This window comes from Mirounga leonina, unplaced genomic scaffold (assembly GCF_011800145.1).
Source record: "Mirounga leonina isolate KUSES-001 unplaced genomic scaffold, KU_Mleo_1.0 Mir_173, whole genome shotgun sequence".
Lineage (NCBI taxonomy): Eukaryota > Metazoa > Chordata > Mammalia > Carnivora > Phocidae > Mirounga > Mirounga leonina.
Genome location: NW_023270447.1, coordinates 23,183,184 through 23,201,051, shown reverse-complemented (window position 1 = coordinate 23,201,051; position 17,868 = coordinate 23,183,184). Strand labels below are relative to the sequence as shown.

At 36.2% G+C, this 17,868-nt stretch overlaps 1 protein-coding gene across 1 annotated transcript in view; it reads right to left on the bottom strand.

The window, feature by feature from the left end:
- COL24A1 (collagen type XXIV alpha 1 chain) overlaps positions 1-17,868 on the bottom strand; it is a 391,807-nt gene that overhangs the window by 226,906 nt on the left and 147,033 nt on the right. Inside the window, exon 21 of the mRNA XM_035018127.1 lies at positions 150-203. Coding sequence (XP_034874018.1) covers positions 150-203 — 54 coding nt within the window. The remainder of the gene's footprint in view (positions 1-149; positions 204-17,868) is intronic.

Genomic DNA, 17,868 nt, shown 5'->3' with positions numbered 1-17,868 from the left:
AACATCCAGACATGTTCTGATATTCCTAAAGTCTTTTTTTTAACCATTCATTGAAATGTGAGATTAGAAAACTCTAGATATAATACTTTTTTCTTTTTCTTTCCTTTTCTTTCTTTCTTTCTTCTTCTTTTTTTTTTTTTTTTTTTTACCTTTGATCCTTCAGGGCCATTTTGTCCAGGAATCCCAATATCTCCTGGAAAACCCTAGGGAACATAAAAATATAGAGAATTTACTCAACAGCCATTACTATAAATCCAATAAGCATATGAAAATTTCCTTTGCCATTCTCTCATTCCCAGTTAAAGTAATTTATACTGCTCAAAAACTCAGTATTAAAGGTCTATTATTAGGCAGTTGTTTAACACTGGAATACAAAACTGACAGTTACTTCACCAGTTCTTCACCAGTTATTCAAAATCTTCAGACCCAAAGAAAACTCTTTAATCCAGTCTAAGAGAACCAAAGTCTTAATCCAAAACCATCCACAACATGGAAAAAGGCAAAAAGGTTCATAATAGGTCCTTTCAATGACCTACAGGACACATGGTCACCCAAGGATTAGGGGAATGTAATTTGTTAGATTCATTGTTTACTAACCAAATGTTAACTTGTAGATTTTTGTTAGTTAGAAATGCAAATAACTTTTGTCTGATGAAAAAAATAACCATAAAGGTTATGGGTTAATATACAAGACATTAATCAGTTTTGTATCTAATTTAATTATCTTATTCTAACATTCCCATTTTTAATAATCAATACTTAGCTCTTCAAATGCTCATCAAACTCATCTTAATATCTTATGGTTTCATCATTAATTAATGAGTTCAAAAAATTTTTTCACACCCATGTTTACTTTATATTTGCCTAAGAATCACAATTTTACCTTTTTGGAAATTGTATTTTAGCAGCCTAACATAGTTGGCTCAAGAAATAGAAAGGAGCTATAGTGTTAAATAAAATCTGTGCTGGGGAAAGGTCTAGAACGTTGCTCTAAAATGGTTAGATCAATCAATGTTCTCACTGAAATAATGAATTAGAATGTGATTCATCATGATCAGTTTTAATAATGAGAATAAGATAATATGTGCAGTTTTACCTCTATTGATTTTGTCACAGATAAAGCTGTTTCAGTATTTCCTGCTGACTTGGGCAAAGGAACAGAAGGTAAGACGAGTACAAGAATCAGCATCTTTTTAAAAAATATTTTATTTTATTTATTTGAGAGAGAGAGAGAAGGAGTGGGAGGAGGGGCAGAGGGAGAAACAGACTCCCTGCTGAGCAGGAGCCCAATGTGGGACTCCAACCGAGAACCCTGAGATCATGACCTAAGCCAAAGTCAGATACTTAACTGACTGAGCCACACAGGTGCCCCAAAAATCAGCATCTTAAAAAGTAAAAGTTACAAGTAAATATGAATGTAAGCTAGAAAAGGTAGTTCAGTGAAGAAGTAAATATCATGGTAATAAAAATGCCCACAAGTTACATGGAACTGCAAGGATGATTCTGGAATACTCATCCTGGAAAGAAAAATCAAAAGAAAGTGATACTAACTCATCCAGTCCAGATTAGGACAGAAATGCCTTGGCTCTGATTTAAAACTTGTATTCTATAGAGAAAAATATTACTTAGGGACATTTCTGGCAAGAGAAAAGACAGTGGTAACAGAAAAACTGGTCATAGGATCAGATTTAAGTTTAGCAACAGAATTGTTTAATATAGACTTGTTCATTGCTTTTCTAATGAAAGAAAAAATCAGGTTCACCTATGCCTTCTCTGTCTGCCTAAATAATTTTCCCTCATCTTTCTTCACCTGGAAGACTTATGTTTTAAATAGAATAGAAAATTGAATAATATTTTTCCAAGTTTTATTTAAATTCCAGCTAATTAACATACAGTGCAATATTAGTTTTAGGTGTAGAATTTAGTGATTCATCACTTACATACAAGACCCAGTGCTCATCACAAGTGTCCTCCTTAATACCTATTACCTCTTTAACCCATCCCCCTGCCCACCTCCCCTCCAGTAACCATCAATTTGTTCTCTGTAGTCAAATTATGAAGGAGCCCAAATATCCATCAACTAATGAATGGATAAAGAAGATGTAGGATATATAATGGAATATTGCTCAGCCATAAAAGAAATGAAATCTTGCCATTTGCAATGACATGGATGAAGCTACTGAGTATTATGCTAAGTGAAATGAGTCAGCCAGAGAAAGACAAATACCATATGATTTCAGTCATATGTGGAATTTAAGAAACAAAATAAATGAACATAAGGAGGAATAAAAGGCAGACAAACCAAGAAAACTGAATGATATTTGGCTTCTTTGATCCCCAAACCATGAGTTAGTTCTCTTCTAAGAACTCTCACACTATCCTAGAGTCCTACAAGGTCACTTAATGTAGCGTTATGGCTTATATTATTTTCCTCATCAGATTGTAAACTCTTTGAAGGTAGTTTTATGTTTTATGAACTATAATATTTCCAGCAACTAGTACAACACCTGGTACATAGTAAGTGCTAAAAAATGTATTTTGTAGTTGTCACTGTCAGGTGACTGACTTGTTTCTCTCAGAAAAAAACAAAACAAACAAACAAAAAGAACCTGACAAGTCTGGTAGCTACTTTTGGTCCCTGGGTATTGGTTTATAACCACTGGTTCAGAGGATCCCCATGGATAAATTCATAGTTCCTGTACATCCTCCTGATGAACCTGAAACACCTTGTCATTCCAGAAAGCAAAAAGACTATAAAAGATGTCAAATCGAGAGTTATGATAAAAGAACCGAGGGGGCTTGAAGAGGATCCCACTGAGCAGATATGGGATAATATGAACTTCAATAAGGATAAGAACTGCAATGGATTGAAACATATCAAATATGTTTAAATTCATGAGTTTTAATGATACAATTAAAGAACTGCCCACTTTTAGAGGATGAAAGGAAGTCAACTCCTTATTTTGAAAATCGGTAAAGGTGAAGAATTGAGCATTTATTCTACTTTCCCATATATACTGTGCCACTACTAACCAAATATTAGATGAGGGAATGTATTCAGCCAACAAATAAAAAAGAAATGATACAGCAAAAATATCTCCATTTTGCAACCACCTAAATCTAATACATCTGGGCAGTTGAATAATCAACTGTTACTAACATCATAAAAAAAGGAACTAGACATTATGTGCTTTCTGATGAAAGAATACAGTATCACCTATAGTTTCACCAAAAACAAAGAAAACTGAATATGGCCAGGCCTCTGTATGTGACTACCCAGGTCACATGACCAGGGATCTTTAACAGCTAATTTGTAAGGGGGAAAAGGGAAATGGAAAGAGAACTTGTAGACTGAAAGACATAGTAACAAAATAAGCCTACACTACAGTTGACTTGAATGACAAACCATAAAAGAAAAAAGCACTGCCAACTTTTGGGAGGAGAGGAAGGCTTATGGTTGGGTTGAGATCCAAAAAAGCTTCTGGGGATAACTGGCAGTTCTATTCTTGACCTGCATAGCAAACACAATAGTGTTTGTCTTACAACTGTTGTGATACACATTTGTTTTATATAGTTTTTGTATCTGTGTTTTATTTTTCAATAAAACAGTAAGATAAAAGTTATTGAGGTGACTTCTGGGTAAACATGGAATATTAAGTATATCCATGAATATCTGTTCCTTCTTAAACATTAAAATAATAGTAAAGGAATATTAAAAAGACATTAAGTGTCAAAGACCAGGGGAATAGGAGACAACAGATGTCAATAATTTGGAAGCCTTTTATTTCTTTTTGTTGTCTGATTGCTGTGGCTAGGATTTCTAGTACTATATCAAATAAAAATGGTGAGAATGGACATCCCTCACTTGTTCCTGACCATAAAGGAAAAGCACTCACCTGTCAGAATGGCTAAAATTAACAACACAAGAAGCAATAGGTGTTGGCAAGAATGTGGAGAAAAAGGAACCTTCTTGTACTGTTGGTGGAAATGCAAACTAGTGCAGTCACTCTGAAAAACAGTATGGAGGTTCCTCAAAAAGTTAAAAATAGAACTACCCTAGATCCAGCTATGGCACTACTAGATATTTACCCAAAGAATGCAAAAGTACTAATTCAAAGGGATACGTGCTCCCCAATGTTTACAGCGGCATTATCTACAATAACGAAATTATGGAAACAGTCCAAGTGTCCATCTACTGATGAATGGATAAAGAAGATGTGGTATATATACATACACACATATAATATGCATATATTTAATGCACACTCACACAATGGAATAATACTCAGCCATCAAAAATAATGAAATTTTGCCATTTGCAGTGACATGAATGGAACTACAGAGTATTATGCTAAGTGAAGTAAGTCAGCTAGAGAAAGACAAATACCATACGATTTCACTCATATGTGGAATTTAAGAAAGAAAACAGATGAACATATGGGGAGGGGGAAAAGAAAAAAAGGAGAGACGGACACAAGCCATAAGAAAGTCTTTTTTTTTTTTTTAAAGATTTTATTTATTTATTTGACAGAGAGAGACACAGTGAGAGCGGGATCACAAGCAGGGGGAGAGGGAGAGGGAGAAACAGGCTTCCCGTGGAGCAGGGAGCCCAATGCGGGGCTCAATCCCAGGACCCTGGGATCATGACCTGAGCCGAAGGCAGACGCTAACGACTGAGCCACCCAGGCACCCCGCCATAAGAAACTCTTAATGATAGAGAACAAACTGAGGGTTGCTGGAGGAGAGGTGAGTGGGGGATGGGCTATGAATGATGGGTAGTAAGGAGGGCCTTTTTGTGATGAGCACTGGGTATTGTATGGAAGTGATGAATCACTGAATTCTACTCCAGAAACCAATATTTCACTGTATGTTAACTACATACAGTTAACACAAAATTTAAATTAAAAAAATAATAATTAAACAAATGAACTACCTAATAATAAAAAATAAAATAAAATGTTGTTATAGACAGTAGCATCATTTAGGTCATTTAACTTTTTTGAAAATTCTCAAATTTTCATTGATTTTTATATCGATCATACTTTAAATACACATGAACACAATACAGTTGGCTTAAATTTATCTTAAGTAGTTTATAAGTCTGAACAAAGTAGAAATGAATATATCTCTTATAAAAACAATCATATTAAAACAGGATAAAGGGTGCCTGGGTGGCTCAGTCATTAAGCGGCTGTCTTCGGCTCAGGTCATGATCCCAGGGTCCTGGGATGGAGTCCCACATCAGGCTCCCTGCTCAGCGGGAAGCCTGCTTCTCCCTCTCCCACTCCCCCTGCTTGTGTTCCCTCTCTCGTGGTCTCTGTCAAATAAATAAATAAAATCTTTAAAAAATAAAAATAAAAATAAAACAGGATAAAATTAATAAATCATTCAAGCTAGTGCAACACATAAATTATGGACTCCTAAAGGGCAAAGTTATTCAAAGCCTAGTTTGGTGCTTGGATACAGTATATTCAATAAAGATTTGACCGCTTCAATTGATGACCAAATTAAAAATGAATTGTTTGAATAATTATATTTTCAGTTTTGCAGTTTCAAAGTTATTCTTTGTCAAAAAAACAAACAAAACACTGCCCAAAAAACCCAAGTAGCATAGCTTCTATAGATAGGATTGTAACAATCGCAAACAAGAAAGAATGCAGTCAGAGGGAGAGAGGTTCTGTAAGGGGAGAATTCCATTTGAGAAATGGATCCAAAAAACAATCATAAGATTTTGCTCTTTAGCATTTGTGGAAGTACGTGCCATGTCAGTAATATGGTGAATCCAAATAAGAAAGTAATAAAAAAAAAAAGGATTAAAATGACCTTTTCGGAGTGAGAATAATCCATATAAAAGTTAACGCCAAAAAAAAATATTTGACAAGGCAGAACTAATAAATTCACTTTCCCAGGAAACTATAGAAATGAAATTTAAGCACAGAGCAGCATGAAACTGCAAATTAAGGAACTGTTCTGTCTTCTGGGAAAACCACAAATAGAAAATACGAGCCTCTGGAAAAATAAAGGCAAAATAAGGAATTCATCAAGGTATCTGGCTTTCTTTCACTGCCTTTTGCTGTTTTAGAGCTAAAAACCATAAAAACGGATTTTTTTTTTCATTATGATATCATTGAAAATCTTTGCAATCTTTGTAAATGATTACTGCTATTCATGTATTTTCTGTTTTGCAATTCTATATTTTTGAATAGTAAATATAGCACAGCTGAATTCCATTAATATGTAGCATCCTAAAAACTCAGCAGAGAAAATCCAGAAACAATAAAGACAATGAAAATTCCTTATAACACAACATACACTCTCTGACTTGTTTAATAAGACTTTGTTTAAATAATATTATCAGTATGTTTGAAGTCACTCTACAAAATCAATTGGAAAGTCCATTTTTATTTTACTGAAATCCACACAAAGCTATACTAAACTTCTAATTTTAAGGTAAACTATTTTGACCATTATTTGACCCTTAGATTTGGATAACCTATAGTGACGAAAAGCAGATCAGTGATAGACTGGGGATGGGAGGAACATGAGAGACAGAAAGGAAGAATTACAAAGGTGAACAAAGAAATTTTGGGATTTTTAGAAAGATTTTATTTATGTATGTATTGATTTATTTGAGAGCAAGAGAAAGCTCACAAGCAGGGGAAGGGGGAAAGGGGAGAAAGAGGGAGAGAGAGAATCTCAAGCAGACTCTAGCTGAGCATGGAACCAACACGGGGCTCAGTCTCAGGACCCTGAGATTATGACCTGAGCCAAAACCAAGAGTTGGATGCTTAACCAACTGAATCACCCAGATGCCCCAGAAATTTTGGGATTTGATGGATTTGTTCACTATCTTGATTTTGGCAATGGTTTCATGAGTTACACATATGTCAAAAATTATCAAATTGCACAATTTAAGTATATGTAGTTCGTTATATGTCAATTACACCTCAATAAAAGTGTAAAACAAAAGGTAATTGGTACTGGGTGTTTTAGATAATCACCATTCTTTGGTAGACAACAGTTTGCAACCATTTAAAGACCCTTAGAAAACTTGTCCCCAGATAAAAATCAGGGAAGCTCAGATTTCAAATTGTTTTGGAAGTAATAACAGGACTATGATTTGATACTTACCTTTGGATAAGTATCATTTTAGGTACCCCACATCTATATATTTGACTCATTTAAAATTCTTGTAAGTGTCTTTAATTAAAGAATATCAGTTTATTCATTCAACATGTTACTATGTATCAGGCATCATTCTTGGCATTGAACATAGGCTAGAGAACAAAAATATTTCCTCATACCATACAGTGTATATTCTGGAAACCCTTTATCTCAGATTCTCCCTTTTTCAGTGTGTGTTAGTTTGTGGCAAGGAGTGGGAAGTTAGATGATTTTAAAACGTTGATTTATATTGTTATGAGGAACTGGCATATATCAATTGCCTACTTTTCTTTTAAATGCACAGCCATGGGCCTGGGCCACTCTACCTTCTTTCCTATTCTCCAGTTTCTCCAAATGGAATGAATATTGTGGCTACTTTGTTTTCCTTCTAAAACCATACTGATTATCTGAGATTCAGGCCTCACTGAAAAGAATGTACTTTACTCCAAGAACCTGGCCTTGAGGCTACGAGCAATAAGTGATCATTGGGTTATCTTCCTTTGGAGAGGAAGAGTATATTTTCAACTGTATGGGTGGCTGTACTGTGTTACCAGAGGCATTTTAAAAACTATATAAGTGTGTTGGGGGGCGCCTGGGTGGCTCAGCTGGTTAAGCATCCAACTCTTGGTTTTGGCTCAGGTCATGATCTCAGGGCCGTGAGACTGAGCCCTGCATTGGGCTCCATGCTGGGCGTGGAACCTGCTTGGCATTCGCTCTCTCCCTCAGTCTACCCCTCTGCTCTTTAATTAAAAAAAGAAAAACAACTGTATAAGTGGAAGAATGGTAATATGTAGACACTGGGCACCAAAGATGTAAAATGTAGAGAGCATCTTCTTTTTTGTATGCTCACCCTCTCTGAAAAACTACTCTTCAATTTGCAGTCTATGTGCTTCTGGTCCCGGTCCCAATTTCCAGGGGTGAGTAAATGACCCAAATCTTGCCAATTACAGCATTCCAACCTCATGATTACTGTGATTGATTTAAAGATGATCATGTAAGAGACGATGGACTCTGAAAAACAAACTGAGGGTTCTAGAGGGGAGGGGGGTGGGAGGATGGGTTAGCCTGGTGGTGGGTATTGAGGAGGGCACATTCTGCATGGAGCAGTGGGTGTTATGCACAAACAATGAATCATGGAACACTTCATCTAAAACTAATGATGTAATGTATGGGGATTAACATAAGAATAAAAAAAATAAATAAATAAAGATGATCATGTAATCCAAGCCAGATTGGCTGGAATCCACCTTAGAATTTTTGCTAGAGCTATAAAGAAAGAAGAATGCTTCTTTTTTTTTTTGCTAAGATTGCTAACTCTGAGGGCAATATAAGCTTAGAATTGCCAAGGGCCACCTTTTCCATAATATGTTCCTGTGAATGAAGCCAACAGACGTAAATAAGGCTAAAAGATGGAGAGTATCTTGATTATATTCATCAAACTCCTGTATCCAGCCAAAACTCTAGGCACATGCACTGCTGGACTTCTTAATTACATTAGCCAATCCTGAGTTCTGCTTAAAACTGTTTGAGGTAGGTTTTGTCATTTTTAATGGAAACAAACTTGACTAAAACACTGAATTATATGCAGTTTTTTAAACACACCTAGCTTCCTCATATATCTGTGCTGGAATACCATTGCCCTCTGTTTCCATTTGATAAGCCACTACTATTTCTTCAAGTCTTCGCTCAAGCAACTGTACTTCTTAGAAGTCTTCTTTAACTCCCTACTCCAGGTTCTCTCATCATATAATTTGTTGCCAAATCAAATATAACAATCTGTGAAGCCTTTCATGGTCCCCCTTAGCCAGAATCAGTAGCTTGTTCCTTTATATGTATATAGAACTTGGTTAATATGGCTATTTAGTACTAATGACTCTATATAGTAATTAAGGGTTTATTTCTTTTTTTCCAAGAAAATATGAGCTCGTAGAGGAAAATGAAGGTATCTTACCCATCTTTATACCTCTAACATTTAACTTAACATGCTGCTGGTATACGATCCTCCATAGGCTCTTGCATTTCTGCACATTATACAAATGGGTTACTAACTATCCATTGATCCAGTCTATCGTTTTAAGGATTTCCATATAGCAAAGATGGCCATAGTGTCTCCCTCTGTAGCAAAAGGCAGGAATGCTTACTTTCTTTTTTTTAAAGATTTTTATTTATTTATTCATGAGAGACAGAGAGAGAGAGGCAGAGGGAGAAGCAGGCTCCCAAGGAGCAGAGAGCCCGATGCGGGACTCGATCCCAGGACCCTGGGATCATGACCTGAGCCGAAGGCAGACGCTTAACCATCTGAGCCACCCAGGTGCCCAGGAATGCTTACTTTCCATATAATAATCTCTTTCTGGAATACATTATTTTTTTTTTTATAACTGGCCATTATAAAAGATTCAGTTTCTCTAAGTTCAAAGTTCCTCTTATGCAATACAACCACTGCATATGCAAATGTCATCTAGCTCTCTTCACATCACCCTATGAGAAGAAAGGCTCTGTGAATCAGAGCAAAAATGCTGATACTCTGGAAACTGCTATTGTTAAGAATAATAAACTGTCCTTCGTCTCTGTCCCAGGAGTCTTGTGTCTTCTAAGAGAAATCTGTGAAACTATCAGGCTAACTGGCAGGTTTGGGATCCTTCATAGTCTCTGACAGTTCTGGTGATGAGAATGGGATACTAATGGAGACACAGCTTTCTGGAAGAGGAAGTGTGAAGGCCTTACCACATCATTAATGAGATTTGAGGGAAGTCCATGGGAATAGGAAGTGAACATGTTAACCAAATTGTACAGTCAATCGGGCAATAAATGGTCCTCTACTGTATTGCCTGCTAAAAGGAGGAATTGGAAGAGATAGTTATAGACCAAGTACTGGGAACAGAAAGTATCTTCAAAGACAGTTGTCTTAGTTGTTGCTAACTTTCCTCTGGGTGGGAAGATTTCTTCATTAATCTAGTGAGCAACCTCAGGTCAACCTCAATGTAACAACAGTACTAAGTACTGTTAGTAATAGCAACTAATAGTACTAAGATTCATCCTGGGTAGGCAGGAGATTCTGTCCTCTTTCAGACAACAGTTATGGAGACTCCCACCTACACTATGAAAGGACAGAAATTTGTGGCCACTATGGGCAGAAACCAGGCAAATCAATAAAACTTTGGCTGGTTCATTTGGGAGATCGGGGGGCAGGTTCCATATTTTTCACAATACAAGAACTGTAATATTAGGCTTCACTATCTAGCTACTGAACACTCTGCCTTGATATCACTTGGAATCAAAGGTCTTATGTAATTTGGCACCAGCCTAGTTTTATAACCTTATCTATCACTCTATACCTACACAAGGAATCTGCGTCAGCTAGTCAGTTTGATTCACTGATCTATAAATCCACTATCCATATTACCCAGATGTCTAGGCTCTGCTCATGTGGTTTACCCTGCCAGGAATGCCCTCCCCTTTTCCTGCCATTTATTCAACAATCTAATTCAAGATCCATCTTTTCCATGAACCCTTCCCTAATCCTTCCATCTCATGTTAATCTCTCTACTAACACTGAACTATAATAACTACTTATTTCTTACATGATGCCTTTGCCACTCTCTGACAGTATAAATATATATATATATATATATATATATATATCTTCTTTTTCCAAAATAGACTATAAATTGCCCCAAATTATAGACAATATATTATTTTTGTATATATCCTATAGTGTTTACTAGTCATAGGTCTTACACAGTAGAAACTCAAGAAATGATTTGTTATTGACTGATTTGATCACATTTTCTTTCAGCACCGGTTTTTGAATAATAACTAAAAACATCAAATTACTCAACCAATCCCAAGTGATACTTCTTTGTTCAGAAGTAACTTGTTTAAGTAAAGGGGATCCATCTGGACTAAGATCTACTCAACTGGCTGCAGGCTGCCTTACCCAAGTAAAGTCCACTGAGGTGCTAAAATGGACATTTAGAAGCATGCCTTTGTTTGATATGAGCAGACTGTCCAAATGAACTTTGGTATTTGTCTCTAGTGAAGACCACCCTAGGGGAAAAAGAGGACCCACTGCTTGACCACAGCTGGTATCCCTCTGATTAGTGGTCTTGGCTCATTTTGTGAGCTGGCCCCACTTACCAAGAACATCATCCAAAACTCAACTATTTGGCAATCTCAGTAGTCCAGGGAGGTTAACAGCTGAATCAACAAATATTCTAACTATCCTGCTACCAAATTTGAAGGTGGTTTGCTGCCAGAACTGGGAGGAAGCATGGGTTTAGTGCTCAAAACTGATATTACTATGCTTAAAAAAATAGGGAAGATTCCTGTACAGCATTTTCCATATGTTTTTGTTAAAAGCAGACAAAGAACTAGCATGGAAAAAAATTTAATCTTATGTTTTAAAGCACGTGATGTTTTATTTTGTGACATCTCTAATATTTACAATTCGGGAAAGAGCTAAGTGCACAGATATGTTTACTTCTTTGGTACAGTAATTTAACTTGCCTACAATAAGTAAAACATTATGAAGCAAGGAAAAAAAACTTTGAAGTGGTTTGAAGTGACATTTGTTCAGATGATCTTTAATGATGAACAGTCTCTTCAATGCCAATGGCAAATAACATTTACAACAAAAACTTCAGAGTGCTTTACTTTCACTCTTATGAAGATCTGAGCTTCTGAACTAGAAAGTACTGGAAAGAAATATTGGCCAGTCTTTTCCTGTCTTATTGGTAGTACAGGTGACAACTTAAATGGTATGATTAATTTGAGGAGCATCAAAGTTTAAATCACCCACAAATCTTTCCCTGCTCACTAAATGACTCCTTAAATTCTACAAGACTCATTGCATTAGTTCCAGGTTTCTGTTTAGTGTTAAAATGTAAATATCCTTGAAAGGGGATTCTATTGAAGATAGCTGTTCTGCTAACCATTTACTGCTTGGAGTAAAATATATTTATCAGGTCTTTAAAAACAAGCTTTGATGAGAAGGGTAATTATGGAAAAGAAAAGAGAGACTGGTTGTTTGAGATAGACAAGAACCCATGCTCAAAAAGGAAAGAACAGAGGAAGATCAGCAGCCATAGGAATTAAATTCTTTGGCTGTTTTATAATTTTCTCTAAGGACTAAACTGATTCTAGACTTTTAAATAATCAAATGATTTTTAATTTTTCATTTAATCAAACCTAATTAATTTTGATGTCTGAAAAAAGACAAATAGAGACAGTGGAGGCTTTGACCTAGTCGGAATTGAATATTGCTTTCTTCAATATAAGTTCTTTGAAGTCAAGACCAAATCCAATTGACCTCAGCATTTTTTTTTTTTTTTTTAGGGATGAACATATAATGGATATCTCAAAAAGATCTGTTGAAAAGAAATAATTAGAACTGAATTCTTTAAAGAAGAGCCTAAATGGAAGAGATACTTCTATAGTTAAGTAGACCTCTGGGTTCTAAGGATCAGACAATAACTCACATCTACATGACTGCCAATCATATCATGTAGAGAGAATGTCAGAGATCCCTGCCAGCGTCAAAAACCTAAAATATGAATGCGTGATGGTCTCTATCAGAGCACTGTTAAATTCACCAGATTACCATCTACAGAAGTCAGTTGGATTGTGGAGATTGACTATAGGCTACCACAGCCCCAGTTGCAGCTGTTCTGTCAGACATAGCAGATAACTAAGTCCTTCTATATTTGGTATGTAATCACTGATTTGGCAAATACACTCTTTTCCTTTATAACTAAAAGAAAATTAAAAAATAGTCTGCATTCATGTGGGGCCCTTCAAATTTGGAAGTATCAGCAGTTCATCTTCACAGAAACAGATACTTATTTTATAAGAGTTTACCTTTCCTTTCTTTAAAGCTCCAACTAGCACCACTATCTAGAAAATTACAGAATGTCTGATCCACAGGCATGGAACCCCATAGAGTATAGCATTTGAACAAGATACCCTCTCTACAAAAAGCTACAAGAGTGGGCCCCTGATATGATTCATTGGCCTTCACCCATTCTGCACCATTTAGAGGTAGCCAGCCTTACAATACATTGGAACTGCCTTTAAAGTTATAAGGGAAGGGCCATCTTAAAGGAAACAATATGAAGGGAATACCACTCTTTGGGATATAGTGTATTTTTTTAAGTCAGAGACCTGTATATGGTACTTTTATCTCTAATAGGAAGGATGCATGACTCTGGAAACCAAAGAATAGAAGTGGATGTGGTCTTATTTACCATCACTCCCAATGATGCACTATATTTTGTACTTTCTTTCCCCACAACCTTGGACTCTTCAGGATTAGATATCCTGTTACCCAAAGGGTCTCTCTCTTGACAGGAGATAGAGCAAATATCCCACTAACCTAAACTTAGGGCTCTTAACAAGGCACTTTGGACTTTTTATGATGAGGTCTGAGCAAACAAAAAGGGAAGTCACCATACTGGCATGGTTAATTGATCCTGAAAAACAAAAATAGGCAAGACTTCTTTACACAAAAAGGGCAGGAAGGATACACGTGGAACTCAGGTGATACACTGGACACCTCTTAGAACTCCTATCAAGAGTTCATATTCTCAGTAATGAAGGTTAAGGTCATACCACTAGCTAAGCCACCAAGACCCACTCAGGTGATAGCTGAAGGTGAAAGGAATTTAAAATGGGTAGTGAAGGAGGGAATGATGAATACCAACTGTGACCCCAAGAGCAATCAGATCAGCAGCAGCCATAGTACATGCAATTTACATAGATCAATTAGACCAAAAATAAGTGAAGATATAGCAAAACCTAAACAACATAATAAAGAGCAAGTCACTATATACTATATATTAAACTTCACATTTAATGATAAAAATATACCTCCTTGTCAAGTGTATATTAAAATGTATAATGAAATGTCAACTGTATATTAAATCACAAAAAATGATCACAACAAAAAAGAAAAGATTGATAAGTTCCAAAAAATAGAACAACATCCTCTGATAACAATGAAATAAAAGTAAGAATTATTAACAAAACCAAAACCAATAGGCTCTTCCACCTGGAAATTCTAAAACTCCTTTTTAAATAACTCTTGGGTGAAAAGAGAAATAATTGAAATTACAAAATATCTAAAAGACAATGGTAATAAAAATACTCCATACCAGAATCTTTGAGATACATTTAAAGTAGTAGGCAGAGGGAAAGTGACAATTCTTAATAGTTTTAGGAATGAAAATAAAATAATGAAAATAAATAAAATTAAATTCCTTACTAAAAAAATAAATAAACCAAGAGAATCTCCAAGAAATAATAAAGATAAAAGGAGAAACTAATTATGTAATGAAAAGAAAAACAGAAAACAATAAATAAAAATTTCAAAAATTTTTTGAGAAAAAAATAACTAGACAAACTGAATCAAGCCTAACCAAGAAAAAAAAAAAAGAAGAAGCACATATAGGGGCACCTGGGTGGCTCAGTTGGTTAAGCAACTGCCTTCGGCTCAGGTCATGATCCTGGAGTCCCGGGATCGAGTCCCACATCAGGCTCCCTGCTCAGCAGGGAGTCTGCTTCTCCCTCTGACCCTCCTCCCTCTCATGCTCTCTGTCTCTCATTCTCTCTCTCTCAAATAAATAAAATCTTTAAAAAAAATTTAAAAAAAAGAATAAGCACATATATAAATATTAAAAAAAATAATGGCACATGGGAAACAACCATTAAAACAAAAACTTAAAAATCGTGAGACTATTTTGTGAATTTATATGGAAGTCAATTTGAAAACCTAGATGAAACAGATATTTTCCTAAGGCTAATATAACAAAGCTAACCCCATTAGAGATAGCTTAAAAAGGCTAATTTCTGCAGAAGCAGTAAAAAAATTCATCAAGGAACTACCCCATAAAAAAACATCAATTCCAGATGGTTTCACAGAGGAATTCCATCAAAGTCTCATAGATAAGACAGCCCCAATGTTCCATAAATTACTCCATAGCACTAAAAATTAAGAAGACTTCCTAATTATTTTCATAAAATAAGTATAACACTAATATGTAAACTGGACAAAGAAATACCAAAAAAATTGAATATTATAGATCAAGATCACTTATAAATATTGATGCAAAAGTCACAAATAAATATTAGTACATATTGATAAGTATTGGTACAGCCATTTGGAAAACAGTATGAAGTTTCCTCAAAAAAATTAAAAACAGAACTACCATATGATCAAGCAATTCCACTTTTGGGTATTTATCTAAAGAAATAGAATACACTAACATAAAAAGATATATGCACCCCTATGTTCATTGCAGTATAATTCACAATAGGCAAGATATGGAAACAAAATCCAAAAATGGATTATCTAAAAATAATCCATTCAATGGGTGAATGGTTAAAGAAGTGATATGAAGGAGAGAGGATGGTGGCAAAGGAGGAGGACCCTAGACTCACCTTGTCCTGTGAATGCAACTAGATAACTATCAAATCCTCCTAAACACCCCAGAAACTGACCTGAAGACTGGCAGAACAAACTCCACGACTAAAGGTAGAGAAGAGGCCACATCAAAGAAGGTAGTAGAAAGTGCAGAAATGTGGTTTGGGAAAGAAAGGATTATGGTTGATGTGGTAGGGAGGGAGTTGCTGTTGTGGAGGAGGGTGAGAGATAGACTAGCACACAGAGGAGTACATGGGAAAATGAATCCCCCTAGCAATGGCTTGGAAAGTGAGAGGGGCTAAATTTTGTAAGTTTTTGCAACCAGCAGCACGTAAAGCCTGAAGTTTTAAAGGTCAGTGGGTATGGCTGAGATAGACTCCAGAGGGCATTGCCCTAATCTTGGAAAGAAGGCAAGCAACCTGTCGACATACAGCATTGAAACAGCAATCTGAAGAGTGTCTGGGGCACACAGTGGGGAGGTTATTCGCTCATCTTGGAGCATGTTCCAAAGAGGCAGCATTCATGGAAAGACCCCTCTGGGAACAAATGAACAGGCTAGGGCCATGTCCCTGCCCTGAACTTCAGTATAAGCACAGGGCGCCCTGCAGAAACCAGCACAGCCCAATACTCCCTACCTAATTTGCTTACACCAAGCCCTGTCACCCCATGCTCCAGTGGAACCGGCCCTCTCAGTCATGCTTGCCTCAGTCCCAACGGGCCTCTCCCCTTTAAGATCAGCCCAAACCCTTGGTCACATTGCATCTGTGAGGGTTTGCAGAACATCAGTTCCAGTGGCAGTGGCAACAGGTCTCATTTCACAAACAGATCAGAGCATACCTAGTTAAAAGGCCAGGGACCAAACACTGATCATAATAGGCAAAGCGAGCCTCTGCAGATGACTGGCCTGATAGATAAAGCAGCCAGGACAAAACAGCAAAGCACACATACCCTGGAGACACTCTCAAAAGTGCCAGACTCTGAGGAACAAGGGATGCTACACAGCGGGGCAATACAGGACCTCTTCTTCATAAGGCCCATTACCCTCAAAAACAGCAAACATAGGTGACTTCCCTAACACACAGAAACAGGCACAGAAACTTAGAAAAAATGAGAAGATAGATAAATTTATCCCAAATGAAAGAACAGGACAAGGCCACAGCAAGAGATTTAAGTGAAACAGATATAAGTAACATGCCTAATAGAGAATTTAAAATAATGATCATAAGGATATTCCCCGGACTTGAGAAAAGAGTAAAAGACATGAGTGAGACCTTTAACACAGAGATAAGGAATAGTGAAGCAGAAATAAAAGGCTCTGTAAGTGAAATGAGAAGCATGCTTGATGGAATTAACAGCAGGCTGGAAGAAGCAGAGGAACAAATTAATGACCTAAAAAACAGAGTAATGGAAAGTAATCAAGCTGAACAAAAGAGAGAAAAAAGAATTATGCAAAAGGAGAATAGACTTAGGGAACTCAGTGACTCCCTCAAACATAATAACATTCATATTATAGGAGTCTCAGAAGAAGAAGAGAGAGACAAGGGAGCAGAAAATTTATTTGAAGAAATAATAGCTGAAAACTTCCCTAACCTGGGGAAGGAAACAGATATCCAGATCCAGGAGGCATGGAGAACCCCTATCAAAATCAACAAAACAGATCCACACCAAGACATTGTAATCAAACTGGCAAAATATAGTGATAAAGAAAAAAATTTAAAAGCATGAAGACAAAAGAAGACAATAACATACAAGGGAAAACCCATAAGGCTAGCAGGGTTTTTTTTCTACCATTGAAACAATGTGACATTTGTGTATGAATAGACAATCATTCAAGTGGAATAGAAAACAAAATCCAGACATAGGCCAAAGAAACATGAAAATTTAGTATTTGTAGAGGTAGCTTTAAAATGACTAAAGAAAAGACAAATTGCTTAAGAAATAGTCCTGGAACAACTGATAACCCGTTTAGAAAAAGACAAAATTAAATAAATATATCACAACATTCAAAATTCTTTAAAAAGTTCCAAGTAATCTGCTCAAGTTACATAGGCTGCTATCATTCAGAAGTACTAATCCCAAAAGTATGTTATTTTTCAGATATCAACTTAAACCTTTTACCACCCAATAATTAAGAAATGTTATCATAGAAGTATAAAAACTAGGTGTCATCATTTTGGCTCCTAATAGATTTACTTTTACTGAATTGTACTTTGGCATTATGACATCAGTCTGAAAGATGGAAATCACACAATACCATGAACTGCTGCCCTTCTTTTGAACTATTAATG